General features: G+C 49.9%; 1 protein-coding gene across 4 annotated transcripts in view; it reads left to right on the top strand.

Annotated features, from left to right (window-relative positions):
• Positions 1-13706, top strand: part of SEPTIN11 (septin 11) — an 88092-nt gene that overhangs the window by 57876 nt on the left and 16510 nt on the right. For all 4 annotated transcript variants that reach the window (XM_077301109.1, XM_077301111.1, XM_077301108.1 and 1 more), the window contains exons 6-9: positions 5128-5224; positions 5494-5662; positions 8508-8640; positions 9327-9514. In XM_077301109.1, the coding sequence (XP_077157224.1) occupies positions 5128-5224; positions 5494-5662; positions 8508-8640; positions 9327-9514 (587 nt within the window). The remainder of the gene's footprint in view (positions 1-5127; positions 5225-5493; positions 5663-8507; positions 8641-9326; positions 9515-13706) is intronic.

Below are 13706 nucleotides of genomic sequence, written 5' to 3'. Positions count from 1 at the left end.
TAGCCTGGATCAGCTATTGCTAAAGAGATGTTTGTTCCGTGACAACCGCTGGATGGAACATGAGTAGATCAAGGGGCATTCCTGACAATAAAAAAGAGCTAACGAAGAGAGCATCGTTGCTTCTTCAGCCACAAAAATGTCCCCGCTGCAGCCAGAGCTTCTCTTTTCTCCACCCATCCTCCAAGCTCTTGGCTTCCCCTGGCTGGGCACAGCCTCTGGCCTGTTCCCAAATGCAAACCAGCCCTTTCGGAATTGCACACAGCCTAACGAAAACACCACCTGGACGACTCCCGGGAGAGCAGCAGGCAGGCCTGGCTTCCTCTTGGCCTGGTCTCTGGCTTTTGAACACACAATATCCTGGACAGGGTGGAAGGCCAAATGCAGCTTGTACGGCTGGCCAGGCAGGCTTGGGGCTTTCGGTTGCTCTTTAGTGTGGATTCCAAAGTTCCAGTGAGGCTTTGAGGTTTTGGTTGGGAGCTTAAGGAAATGCAAGAAGAAACGAAGCCCTCTGTTTTTGCCGTTCTGTGCTTTTTAATGCCTCCCGTGACCGAAAACCTTTTAATAAACATAGAATAGGAAGGGGTCCCTAAATGAAACAGACCTTGAAGGGTTAAGCCACTTTCCCCAGATAGGAATATGGGCCACGTGCCCTTACATTTTGCCTTTCACAGTTGAACGGAGATCTCTGCTCTTCATCTTGTTTCTCTTGGCCCTGACAGGTATTCCTCCCACACGCACCGTCACTGTTCAGCGTGTGCACTAATGTTATCAGCACCACGATCTGCTGTTCAAGTAGATACCGCTGTCATTTCTGAAACCCGGAAGCTTAAGAATGCTCCCGCCCAGGTTGCGTTGGCTTGCCCCCCCATTCATGGGCTTTGGTATGCAGCCAGGCTCTTTTATTAAGCCTCCTTTTCCTTCCTCCTCCAGTGAAAGCTAATAAAACCGGGTGGGAGTCGGAGGCAGCTGGACTTCCTTCCCTCCACCGTGCCCTCATTGCTAGGAAGTATCACAGGCTGCTCCCACAGCAAGGCGTCCGTGTGGAATTAGGATTCAAGGGGTGGGGGGGTGGGGACACAGGCACTTGAAGCCCGAACTGAGCAAGACTGTTCCATTGCTGCCCTTTGCCCAGGGCAATTGATGGTTCTGTCAAACCGTTCATTGCTCTTTTGCTTGAAGATGCTGCCCAGGCCTTGCTGGTGGTTTGCCTGGCCTCAAGAAGGGCCAGGGCTTTTTCGGCCCTGGCCCCAGCCTGGTGGAATGAACTCCCGGAAGAGCTCAGGGCCCTGCAGGAGTTGTCAGCTTTCCGCAGGGCCTGCAAGACGGAGCTCTTCCGCCAGGCGTATGGTTGAGGCCAGGGTGAGGTCCCGGAACTATCGTCAAGGGATCCGCTAGAGCAGGGGTAGTCAACCTGTGGTCCTCCAGATGTCCATGGACTACAATTCCCATGAGCCCCTGCCAGCAATTGCTGGCAGGGGCTCATGGGAATTGTAGTCCATGGACATCTGGAGGACCACAGGTTGACTACCCCTGCGCTAGAGCCATTGAGATCAGGAGCCTCACTTCTAAGGAAAAAGCTCCAGACTGCTAGCTGGACAGAGGGCGGGGGGGGGGAGGAGGTGGGGAGTTGACTCCAATGAATAGCCATCTTTGAATGTGTTGGGGATTTTAAGGGTTGTGTGTTTTTATTATTTTATTGTAAACCATCACAAGTCTTTGAGGGCAGCGGTATATAAATTAAAGGACAGGACAGGACAGGACAGGACAGGACAGGACAGGACAGGACAGGAAAGGAAAGGAAAGGAAAGGAAAGGAAAGGAAAGGAAAGGAAAGGAAAGGAAAGGAAAGGAAAGGAAAGGAAAGGAAAGGAAAGGAAAGGATGGATGGATGGATGGATGGATGGATGGATGGATGGATGGATATGGCTTCCTTGATTGAGTCAATCCATCCCAGGTTTGGTCTTCCTCTTTTCCTGCTGCCTTCAGCTTTTCCTAGCATTGTTGTCCTTTCCTGTGACTCTGGTTTTCTCACGATGTAGCCAAAGGATGATAGCCTCAGGAGCTTTTGCTTCCTGAGAGAATTCAGAGTTTATTTTAATCTAGAACCCTCTTGCTTGTCTTTCTGGCAGTCCACGGTATCCGCAAAACTCTCCTCCCACACTATATATCCACTCTGGGAGCCAGCGTGGTGTAGGTTGTTAAGAGCGGCAGCCTTTAATCTGGAGAACTGGGATTGATTCCCTGCTCCTCCTCTACATGCAGCCAGCTGGGTGACCTTGGGGCAGTCACTGTTCTCTCAGAGCTCGCTCAGCCTCACCTTTGTGGCGAGAGGAAGGGAAGGCAATTGTAGGCCGCTTTGAGACACACGAAGCCTGCTGGGTGACCTTGGGCCAGTTTCAGTTCTGCCAGAGCTCCCTTGGCCCCGCCTACCTCACAGGGTGTTGTGAGGAGAGAAAGGGAAGGAGATTGTAGGCCACTTTGAGACTCCTTTGGGTAGTAAAAAAGTGGGATACAAAAATAAAGCTCTTTTTTTCTTCCTGTCAGCTTTCTTCATGGACACACCCATCCATAGTGATGAGGAATATGGTATGAATGACGGTTACTCGTGACACATCTTTACCCTTAGCTGTTTCATGGCCGCCCTTCCCTGTCTCGGTCTCTTTCCAATTTCTTGGTTTCAGTCTTCTTTGTGCTTGATGTCGGAGCCAAGGAATACAAAACACTGCGATATTGGACTCAAAAGTCAGTTTCCTGAACACCTTTTCTTTCCTTTCTTAAATAAACAATCTCTCCAGCTTTCTAGTCCGTTTGGCTAAGGTATCCTTGAAAGCAGGGGTAGTCAACCTGTGGCCCTCCAGATGTTCATGGACTACAATTCCCATGAGCACTGGCTGGCAGGGGCTCATGGGAATTGTACTCCACGAACATCTGGAGGACCACAGGTTGACTACCCCTGCTTGAAAGCATGCATGCAACCTCTGCTGAAATCTCATAATATTGAAGAGTCGTTGTAGATGGTTCTTAGTACTTGAAGCTCCTTCTACCTCCTCTGAACTGAACTACAAAATGCAGGTTATTTCATGCATGCATTATTCCAGGCTTTCTCAACCAGGGTTTTGTGAAACTGTAGGATATTTAGGATGAGAAAGTTACGCACAAGGGCAGCTGAAGAACTGGCCACACAAGGCCTGCAAGGAAGGGGAGGAGACCTGTGGCGAGGCCGCATGAGAAGGGTGCATAGCAGAAGGGGGCAGTGAGGGGAAGGTGGAGAAGAGCTGCCAAAGTAACTTGGTGGCCCATAAAACATTTCATCAGGCTTTCTCAACCAGGAATTCATGACGTTTTGTGGTTTCTTGACAGCCCTGGAAGGGTTTCCCAAATGGGTGGAAGTGAATTATTTTTTTATATAGATTTTAAAATTTGTTAAACATTTATCAGGTGATAGTATATATAGTCTACTTGCCCCCTCCTAAAATGGCCAATGATGGGCCTGGAGGGGGTGGGAAGGGGAGAGGCCCTGGGTGGGCGTGTCCACAGCTCTGCTTCCCAACCATATTCTGCACGATCGTGCCACTTCTGGGGTTTCTTGAAGGCTGAAGAGTGTTTCAGGGGGTTCTCAATGGTAAAATATTTGAGAAAGGCTGCGTTATGTTATGACACAGATCTTAAAAGTTGTAACGGGGAAGGAGGCAGCTCTGATCCTTTTTTCCAGCAATTGCATCCTTTAAAGACATTGGCTGTAATCCAGAGGCACTAGAATAATACCTCAATAAAAGTCTAGCACAGATTTTATTAGATTCAGGATGGACAAAAGGAAATACTACTTTATACAGAGAGTGGTCAAGATGTGGAACCAGCTGTCGGAGGATGTAGTGATGGCCACAGGAATTAACAGCCTTGGAAGGAAATTAGATCTATTCCCAGAGGATAAGTCTGTCAATAGCTACTAGCCATGGTGACTGTGGGGAACCTCCACATTCAGAAGTACTAATCCTATTAATCCCAGAGCCAAGAGACATCAGAGGTATGCCTCAAACTCTGTGCCCTGTTGTTGGCCCTCCAGAGGAACTGGCTGGCCACCATGGGAGACAGGATGCTGGACTGGATGGACCCCTGGTCTGACCCAGCAGGACTCTTCTGATGTTCTTAGGAAGGCCTCGGCCTCTCTGCCCTGTTGTTCGCCCTCCAGAGGAACTGGCTGGCCCCTGAGTGAGACAGGACGCTGGACTGGATGGACCCCTGGTCTGACCCAGCAGGGCTCTTCTGATGTTCTTAGGAAGGCCTCGGCCTCTCTGCCCTGTTGTTGGCCCTCCAGAGGAACTGGCTGGCCCCTGAGTGAGACAGGACGCTGGACTGGATGGACCCCTGGTCTGACCCAGCAGGGCTCTCCTGATGTCCTTAGGAAGGCCTCGGCCTCTCTGCCCTGTTGCTGTCCCTCCAGAGGAACTGGCTGGCCCCTGAGTGAGACAGGACGCTGGACTGGATGGACCCCTGGTCTGACCCAGCAGGGCTCTCCTGATGTCCTTAGGAAGGCCTCGGCCTCTCTGCCCTGTTGCTGTCCCTCCAGAGGAACTGGCTGGCCCCTGAGTGAGACAGGACGCTGGACTGGATGGACCCCTGGTCTGACCCAGCAGGGCTCTTCTGATGTTCTTAGGAAGGCCTCGGCCTCCCTGCCCTGTTGCTGTCCCTCCAGAGGAACTGGCTGGCCCCTGAGTGAGACAGGACGCTGGACTGGATGGACCCCTGGTCTGACCCAGCAGGGCTCTCCTGATGTCCTTAGGAAGGCCTCGGCCTCCCTGCCCTGTTGCTGTCCCTCCAGAGGAACTGGCTGGCCCCTGAGTGAGACAGGACGCTGGACTGGATGGACCCCTGGTCTGACCCAGCAGGGCTCTTCTGATGTTCTTAGGAAGGTCTCGGCCTCTCTGCCCTGTTGTTGGCCCTCCAGAGGAACTGGTTGGCCACTGTGTGGGACAGAAGGCTGAACAAAATTGACCACCGCTCTGATCCAGCAGGACTCTTCTGATTTTCTTATGTTCACAGTTGACATTAAATAGTATCCTTTAAATGTGCTTGGCAAAGCAGCAACAGAGGGATAGCCGTGATCATTCCTTGTCTTTTTGCGTTGCAGGTCCATCTCCCCTTCGCTGTTGTCGGCAGCACCGAAGAAGTGAAGATCGGCAATAAGATGGCCAAGGCCAGGCAGTACCCGTGGGGCGTTGTGCAGGGTACGTCGATGGGGAATAACTCCCCCGCCCCAGTAAATGCTCTGAGCTTTGCCTCCATCATGTCACATGCAGAGGAATTTAAAAATCATGGCCCTTGTAGCTTTCTGTGAGAGGGAGGTTGCGAAGGATTATCCTAGCCAGCCTCACAGTGGTGCCAGGGAGACAAAACAGGCATATGGAAGAGCTCAAGTTTGGGAGCATTCTTGATTTAAACGGCCATGCCTTTGCTCACCTTCTCCGTGTCCTGTTCCCCCGCCCGCTTCTTGTAGTCGAAAACGAAAACCACTGTGACTTTGTGAAGCTGCGCGAAATGTTGATCAGAGTCAACATGGAGGACCTGAGAGAGCAGACTCACAGCCGGCACTACGAGCTTTACCGCCGTTGCAAGCTAGAAGAGATGGGGTTCAAGGACACGGACCCAGACAGCAAACCTTTCAGGTAAGAAGGCGGCAGGGGAGCTGCAAGGCCAGCAGGCTGGGAAACTGCACAGAAGGGGATTCTGACATAGGGATGTTGGAGCTAGCATAGTGTCATCCAGGGGTGGCCGAACTGTGACGACAAAAAGATGGACTGCAATTACCATGAGCCTCTGCCAGACTTTGTTCTGTGGTTGCTTGTGAGATTCAGATAGTTGCCATGTTTTGTTTGAACCAAGTTTTGAGACTAGTAGCCACCTTTAAAACTGACCAAGTTTAATTCTGGGGATAAGCTTTCGTGTGCATTTGTACTCTTCCAGATGTCTTTGTTCTGTTGCTTCTGCCCAACACAGCTACCTATTAGAACAAGCCTTTAAAAAATCCCATGAGCTCTGCATTTGAGCCGTAGTACTTGGCTAATAAACAGTGGTCTACTTTACAGGATGATTGTGCAGGATTATGGTGGTGTAGAAGAAGAAGAGTTGGTTCTTATATGCCGCTTTTCTCTCCCCGAATGAGTCTCAAAGCGGCTTACAGTCGCCTTTCCTTTCCTCTCCCCACAACAGACACCCAGTGAGGTGGGTGAGGCTGAGAGAGTCCTGATATTTCTGCTCGGTCAGAACAGCTTTATCAGTGCCGTGGTGAGCCCAAGGTCACCCAGCTGGCTGCATGTGGGGGAGCGTGGAATCAAACCAGGCTTGCCAGATTAGAAGTCCGCATTCCTAACCACTACACCAAGCTCACATGAAATGTTAGGTAGTATTTTTCTGTTCCCAAGATTTCACCGTCTTGGGGAGGTGTGTTAGTAAGAATCAGACTCCAGCCTAATCCTCTTTAGGAAAGCCAAACAAAATGTAGAAGGTAACATTCACTCAGTCCTGTGTGAGTCAGCAGTTGGAATAGGCTGCCTAAGGAGGTGGTGAACTCCCCCTCACTGGCAGTCTTCAAGCAAGGGTTGGATACACAGCTTTCTTGGATGCTTTAGGATGCTTAGGGCTGATCCTGCGTTGAGCAGGGGGTTGGACTAGATGGCCTATATGGACCCTTCCAACTGTGATTCTATGAGTCTAGGAGTGCCTGAATGTCAAGCACAATACCAAACTGTTACGTGAGCCAGTGGTGGTTAGAATGTCAGAATGGATCTGAGCGACCTAGCTTTGAATCTCCACTGTGCCATGTTACGGAAGCATGCTGGGTTTCCTTAGGCCAGTCGCTTGCTCTCAGCCTGACCTGCCTCATAAGATTGTTGTGTGGCTAAAATGGAAGAGGGTAATATAAGCCAGCGTGAGTCCCCACTGGGGAGAAAGGCTATAAAATGAAGTAAATAAATAATCTGGCACGGAATTCTGGATTCCGAGGCTCTCGGCTCAGTCTTTTTTAATTCTCTAAAAATGCAAGTCTCCTTGAAAGAGGTTCATTGTTAGAAATAAACCATAATTAAAAAGGGACATGGAGAAGATCTAAGCACTGAAGTTTCATTCCTCCCTCAAGACCTAAGCTGGAGCCTCCCTTGACTTCTGTGCAATCTCACTAAATACTAGGTGTTGTGTTTTCAGCTTTATCTGCTCAGAGGTCACGGAAGCAAGAAGAGCAGAGCTGAGGCAGGCCAGGCGATGGTCTGTGTACCAGAGGTCAAATTCCTTGCCTGCATGGCTACCCCACGGATGCAAGGAATGCATAGAGCCCTATTAGTTATTAGCAGGATCTTTACCCTTGCAAAGAATTCTGCAAAGAATTCCTTGCACAGATGGGGTTTTGTTTTCAGTTTGAAAGCTCCAGGTACCATATGGTGTGGTTTTCTTCACCCTCCTCAGGGCTGCAGGACATTACAAAGGAAAAGAGCCATGATACTGCAATGTGTCTTTTTGCCCAGGAAACTCCCTGAGAGCCCCCTTGGTGTAGTGGTTAGGAGCGCAGACTTCTAATCTGGTGAGCCAGGTTTGATTCCCCGCTCCCCCACATGCAGCCAGCTGGGAGACCTTGGGCGAGTCACAGTCCTGATAGTGCTGTTCTCATAGAGCATTCCTGTCAGGTCTCTCTCGCCCCACCTCCCTCACAGGGTGTCTGTTGTGGGGAGAGGAAGGGATGGCGATTGTAAATTGCTTTGAGACTCCTTCCAACAGTGAAAAGCAGGGTATATATATATATATTAAAAAACAACTCCTATTCCTCTTTTTTTTTGTAAAACTTAGACTGAGGAGAGTTTCTCTCAGTGCCTCCATTACAAAACCTATTTATTAATTAATTTATTAATTACATTTATATGCCGCCACTCCCAGCACAGCTTGAATTAAACCTATTATAACCCTATAATCTTTGCTGTCTGTTGAGGTTTGTGAGGGGAAAGGTGTTTTTGTCCCTTTGGAGAAACAGGAAAATGGGTGATAGAGTGATTTTTTTTTCCTAAGGAAAAGAGGAGAAAGGGAGAGGAAACCCTGAGGCGAAATGTGTCCTGAACTTCCGTTCTCAAAGAAGGACTCTGTCCTTCGTAGGGGCTGTTCTATTGAAACGTTTAATGAATTAATTATTGTAAGCCGTTAAACATATTTTATTGTTAGGACTGTTGCTGTTACGTTATGTCAATGCGATGTTCTATGTTTCCTAAAACGTTCCATGTAAACCGCCCTGGGCCATGTGGAAAGGGCGGTATAAAAATCTAATTAAATAATAATAAAATGAGGGGCATCCATCCTGTTGAAAAACCACATGAGTATCACCTCCCTGGTAGGAGGGCAGGCGACAGAATGGGGGCTGTGGGGCTTGAGAGCCTGGTGATGCTATTGCTTACATTCGATATTAACTTGAGACCCGGATCTCTCTTCCTCCCTGTCCGCCCTCCCGCCTTGATGTTCCTGTTTTGTGACAAGCCTCCAAGAAACCTACGAAGCCAAGAGAAACGAATTCCTCGGGGAGCTTCAGAAGAAAGAGGAAGAAATGAGGCAAATGTTTGTCATGCGGGTGAAGGAGAAAGAAGCCGAGTTGAAAGAAGCCGAAAAGGATGTAAGTAGGGTCTTGGTGGAGTGGCCACAGTTGGAGGGTTTGGCCAGTGGTAGTCAGTGGTGAGCTCAAATGTTTAGTGTTCCCTTTTGGGAAAAGGCAGCTGGGTGACTCCAAGGCTAGTCAGTGGTTACACCTGAACTGTTTGAATCCCCAAGCCCTTGGTCAATGAACCTAGAACAGGGGTAGTCAACCTGTGGTCCTCCAGATGTCCATGGACTATAATTCCCATGAGTAGTCCATGGACATCTGGAGGACCACAGGTAGACTACCCCTGACCTAGAAGATGGAGTCATGAGGAGAGACAGAAGTTAGACCAAGGCCTTGAGCGAACGTCCGCTGTTCTGCAGGCGGAAAACATTGCAGTGTAGACCAGGACAGAATAGACAGCTGATCTCCTGATATTTATGTCAGCCTCGGCCAATCAAGAGACTTCATATTGCTTGTCAGTTATGACTGCCATTGCACGCCCATAACCCCCTACTTGTCCTGTTAGGCCTGTTGTTGTGAAGTCTCCATGTCTTTCACTCTGCTAGGCCCCAGCCTCAGGTGAGGAGATCCTTGGTTTGGGTCTTGAGGGAGGAAAAATATTTCAGTTTCCTTCCAGTTTCCCAGGAGAATTTTCTATAATTAACAAGCCGTATTTGTCTTTTTGCTCTCCCAACTGTTTCCCGCTCCCCCCTGGGCAGCTTCATGAGAAGTTCGACCACCTAAAGCGGACCCACCAAGAAGAGAAGAAGAAGGTAGAAGACAAAAAGAAGGAACTTGAGGAGGAGCTGGGTAACTTCCAGAAGAAGAAGGCAGCCGCCCAGCTATTACAGTCTCAGGGCCAACAGGCTGGCTCTCAACAAACCAAGAAAGAGAAGGACAAGAAAAAGTAAGCGGTCGTCTCCAGTCGAGCTCTGTGGGCTTCTGTTCCAGTGTGCTTCTGTTCCTGTTGCATGTCTGTATTCGCTTCTTCCCATTTTCAGACTGGAAACTGAGCTTTCCTCACCTCCCCCCTATTTTTTTTTTTATGAAACCAGACTGTTCAAATAAAATATTTTTCTCCCCTAAGGGACAAAGGGGATGGGCGGGGAGGGAGTTATGTCCTATTTTTTTATACAGAAGGTGTCTAAAGACTATTTTGTAAAGTATTTTGACAGTAGGAGAATCGATGGAGAGCAGAGACCCATGAGAGAACTGTATACCGCCTGGCAGTAGTTACTGATTCCTTGAGCCGGAAACCTGTAGTGGCCTCTTAAATCCGCCCTCTCTTCCCCCTCCCTCTGCAGACGCTTTAAAAGACTGTGTTAAAAACAAACAGAAACACTAAAATGCAATAGGACAGCTGTGCGGATTCAGAGCTGTCTTGGAAGTTAACCGTTATTAGGGGGATCGGTGTCATTCTGTGGAATCGTGTCCCTGTTTTCCAAAACGCAAGCTGGAAACACACACCCCCCAAGTTGGTTTTAACCGTAAATGTGGAGACGTGGATTGCACACAGGCAAAGTGCTGTAGGGCAGGGGTAGTCAACCTGTGGTCCTCCAGATGTCCATGGACTACAATTCCCATGAGCCCCTGCCAGCATTTGCTGGATTTCTCTTCCTCCCTGCTGGCAGGGGCTCATGGGAATTGTAGTCCATGGACATCTGGAGGACCACAGGTTGACTACCCCTGCTATAGGGAACGCAAGCGCAGAATCCTGCAACCTGATCCTTCACCCGTAACTGGCAACCAAGCAGCAGCTGCCTGTGTGCCAGTCAGTCCCTTTCAACCCAAGGGTGTCCTAGTGCCAAGCACAGAGCCGGTGTTGTCACTAGCAACAACTCCGGTTAATGTTGTGAATGTATTTCATGCCGTGCCAAGTCGATTCTCTTCTCCGAGCCAAAGCTGTCAAAACAGGAATCGCGTTGGGTGTATTGATCTCCTGGCACTCATTAGAAGCGTTCGGCTCTCCTGGCTGTGATCCCGTGAGCCTGTCCCACATAGGGGCGCTCCGTGCCTTGTTGGTGAGCATGATAGAGAGAGAATAAAACCAGAGTCCTTCTTGTGCCTGATGGGCGCCACCTGCCTGCCATCACCGGTAATGCGAGCACCTCACATGCGTCAGGCTCTGTTTTGGCCCTATGTGAATCTTTTAATGAAAGAACAGTGGAGCTTTCAAGGGACAGCATGGATTCCCCTTTCTATTAGTGACCTTTTAGGAAACATACAAAGTATTGTTGCAGAGCTTGTCTGAGAAAATGGAATACGCAGAGGGTATGACGGTGTTTCTTAAGCCGGGAGTTGGACTGCCAAGCACTGCTTCTCCCATAATTATGGTCCTCTGGACCAGTGGTCCCCAACCTGCGGGCCGCAGCCCGGTGCCGGGCCGCAAAGGCCATGGCGCCGGGCCGCAGCTCCCTCTCCCCGCCCCCCCCTCCCCCGCAGTAAAAAACTTCCCAGGCCGCAAGCTTGCGGCCCGGGAAGCTACTTACTGCGGGAGGGCGGGGAGAGGGAATCGGGGCCGGGCTGCGCCCGTGCAGGCCACGCCCGCGTGGCCCGATCCACAGGCTCGGCCCGCGGGTGCGGCCCGATCCACGGGTGTGGCTCGCGGGCGCGGCCCGATGCGCGGGCGCGGCCCGAAGCGTGGGCTTGGCCCGCGCGGGCGCGGTCCCCGCGGGCACGGCCCGATGCCCTGCCGGTCCCCAGCCTAATAAAGGTTGGGGACCACTGCTCTGGACCTTTCTTTGCCCCTCTTAACTTCTGCCATGTTGTTCTACCATCCCATCCACATGCACAGAACCCTCTGCTAGCTTGCTCGGTGTCGTGATTAAGAGGAACGGCCTGTTATCTGGAGAGCCGGGTTTGATTCCCCGCTCCTCCTCCACCTGCAGCTAGCTGGATGACCTTGGGCCAGTCACAGTTCTCTCAGAGCTCTCTCAGCCTCACCTCCCTCACAGGGTGTCTGTTGTGGGGAGAGGAAAGGGAAAGCGATTGTAAGGCGATTTGAGACTCCTTTGGGTAGTAAAAGTGAAATACAAAAAAAAAAAAAACCCAGCTCTCTTTCCCCAGCTCTCAGAGTGATTGGCCCACAAACAAGGAGAGTAGCTCTGTTGGCCCGGCATTTCCTTGGTTACATTTTTATGGCATCAGACTGCTCTCATCGGCCTGGGTAAAAGACATAGGACTCTTTTAAAATCATGCAGTAACATACCTGTATATTTCCCCTTTCACGTGTTACCTTTTTACAGGTTTTGTCACCACGGGAACTACTTGGGGGAACTCTCTTGTATCATAAAAATGTAACCTAGAATGTAGCCTGAACTGAGTGGGTCAAGCTAGCGCAGTCTCATCAGAACTGGGAAGCTAAGCAGGGTCAGCCCCAGTTAGGACTCGGATTGGAGAAGCCCAGGGACACCCTGCAGGGATAGGCAGTAGCATCCCACCACCACTCACCTGGTCCCTTGAAAGCCTTTGCCCTAACTCAGCTGCAATCAGCAGCATTTCCTGTCACCGATCTGGGATGTGTCTTGACCTGCTGTTTGCCACCTGTTGGGCAGCAGCAATGAGGAAATGGGAGGTGCACTTTGAAAGACCCTGTTCTAAAATTACGGCTCGCTGCAGGAGTTTAAAGCTAGAATCTTGTGTCGGTGTGACAGCCGTTCTGTCTTCCATGCTGCTCCGTTTGGGGACGGGGATCACCCCCTTGAACAGGGCTCCTTGCAGGCAGTGGCCTCTTTAGATCAGAGTGCCAATCAGCCACGAAACCATTGGTTTGCAAGTTCTTTTAGCTGTGCCTCCCTAGACAGGAGCTGATTCACCAAAAGGTATTTCCATGTGTTTTCCCTCTCTGTCTTGTAGTTCTGAATGCTGATTAAAGCAGGGGCGGCCAAAACGTGGCTCTCCAGATGCCCATGGACTACAATTCCCATGAGTCTCTGCCAGCACGCTAGCAGGGGCTCATGGGAATTGTAGTCCATGGGCATCTGGAGGGCTGCAGTCTGGCCACCCCTGGATTAAAGCAACAAAAGAGTCTTGGCGTACTTTAAAAGCTAACTGATTTGTTGCAGCATAAGTTTTCATGAAATGGAACCAATTGGCACATATTGGTACCTACTGGGATGTACTGGTTGGACTGGAACCTGGGAGATCCAGGTTCTAATCCCGACTCTGGTATGGAACCTCGCTAACCCTAACCTACCTCACAGGGTTGTTGTGAGGATAAAAAGGAGGAGAAAATACCAGCACAAGCTGCTCTGGGCTGCCATTGGGGGAAAATAAGTATATAAAAATAAATTGGTCATTATATACTGGACATGGGTATGTTGGGCCAGTCTGGGGGGAATGGTCATAAATGGGGCTCTTAAAGGGCTAGGGTTAGAAGAACATTCCTATGAAACGTATATTCATGCATCTGATTGGCTCATGCTCATGAAGGCTAAGGCCACAATTAATTAGTTAACCTGTAGCGTTCCACAAGAGTGATAATTTGAGCCAGCTTGGTGTAGTGGTTAAGAGCAGTGGACTCTAATCTGGAGAACTCACTGTTCTTCCACATGAAACCTGCTGGATGACCTTGAGCCCCACCTCACAGGGTGTCAGTTTTGGGGAGAGGAAGGGAAAGGCATTTGTAAACCACCTTGAGAGTCCTTTGGGTAGTAAAAAGCAGCATAAAAGAACCAACTCCTTCTTCTTCTGTAATATCGGGGCTCTCTCAGCCCTACCCACCTCACAGGGTGTCTATTGTGGGGAGAGGAAGGGGAAGGTGTTTGTAAACCGCTTAGAGAGCCCTTTGAGTAGTAAAAAGCGGGGTACAAAACCCCGGCTCTTCTTGGCTAGCTCAGCCAAACATCTGCAGCAATAAACGTTCTACAATAAGAATTCTACAATAAGAAAGAGAAGAATTAAGCCCCAGTGGTAGGTTTTGCTTCTTGCCCCAGATGGTGGAAAAGGAAGAAGAATCAAATGCGATAGTTTTATTATTCATTAAATGGTAATGAAGAATCCTTTGAAAGGTGTCTGTTCTGGATGAAGCTGTCTATACATGGGAGAGATTCTAACCTTTGCCAGTAAAGCTGGTTCCATTTTTAACATCCATAGTGGCG

Source organism: Paroedura picta, chromosome 10 (genome assembly GCF_049243985.1).
Source record: "Paroedura picta isolate Pp20150507F chromosome 10, Ppicta_v3.0, whole genome shotgun sequence".
Classification (NCBI taxonomy): Eukaryota; Metazoa; Chordata; class Lepidosauria; order Squamata; family Gekkonidae; genus Paroedura; species Paroedura picta.
Note: the sequence above shows the minus strand (reverse complement) of the source record. Positions and strands in the feature narration are given on the sequence as shown.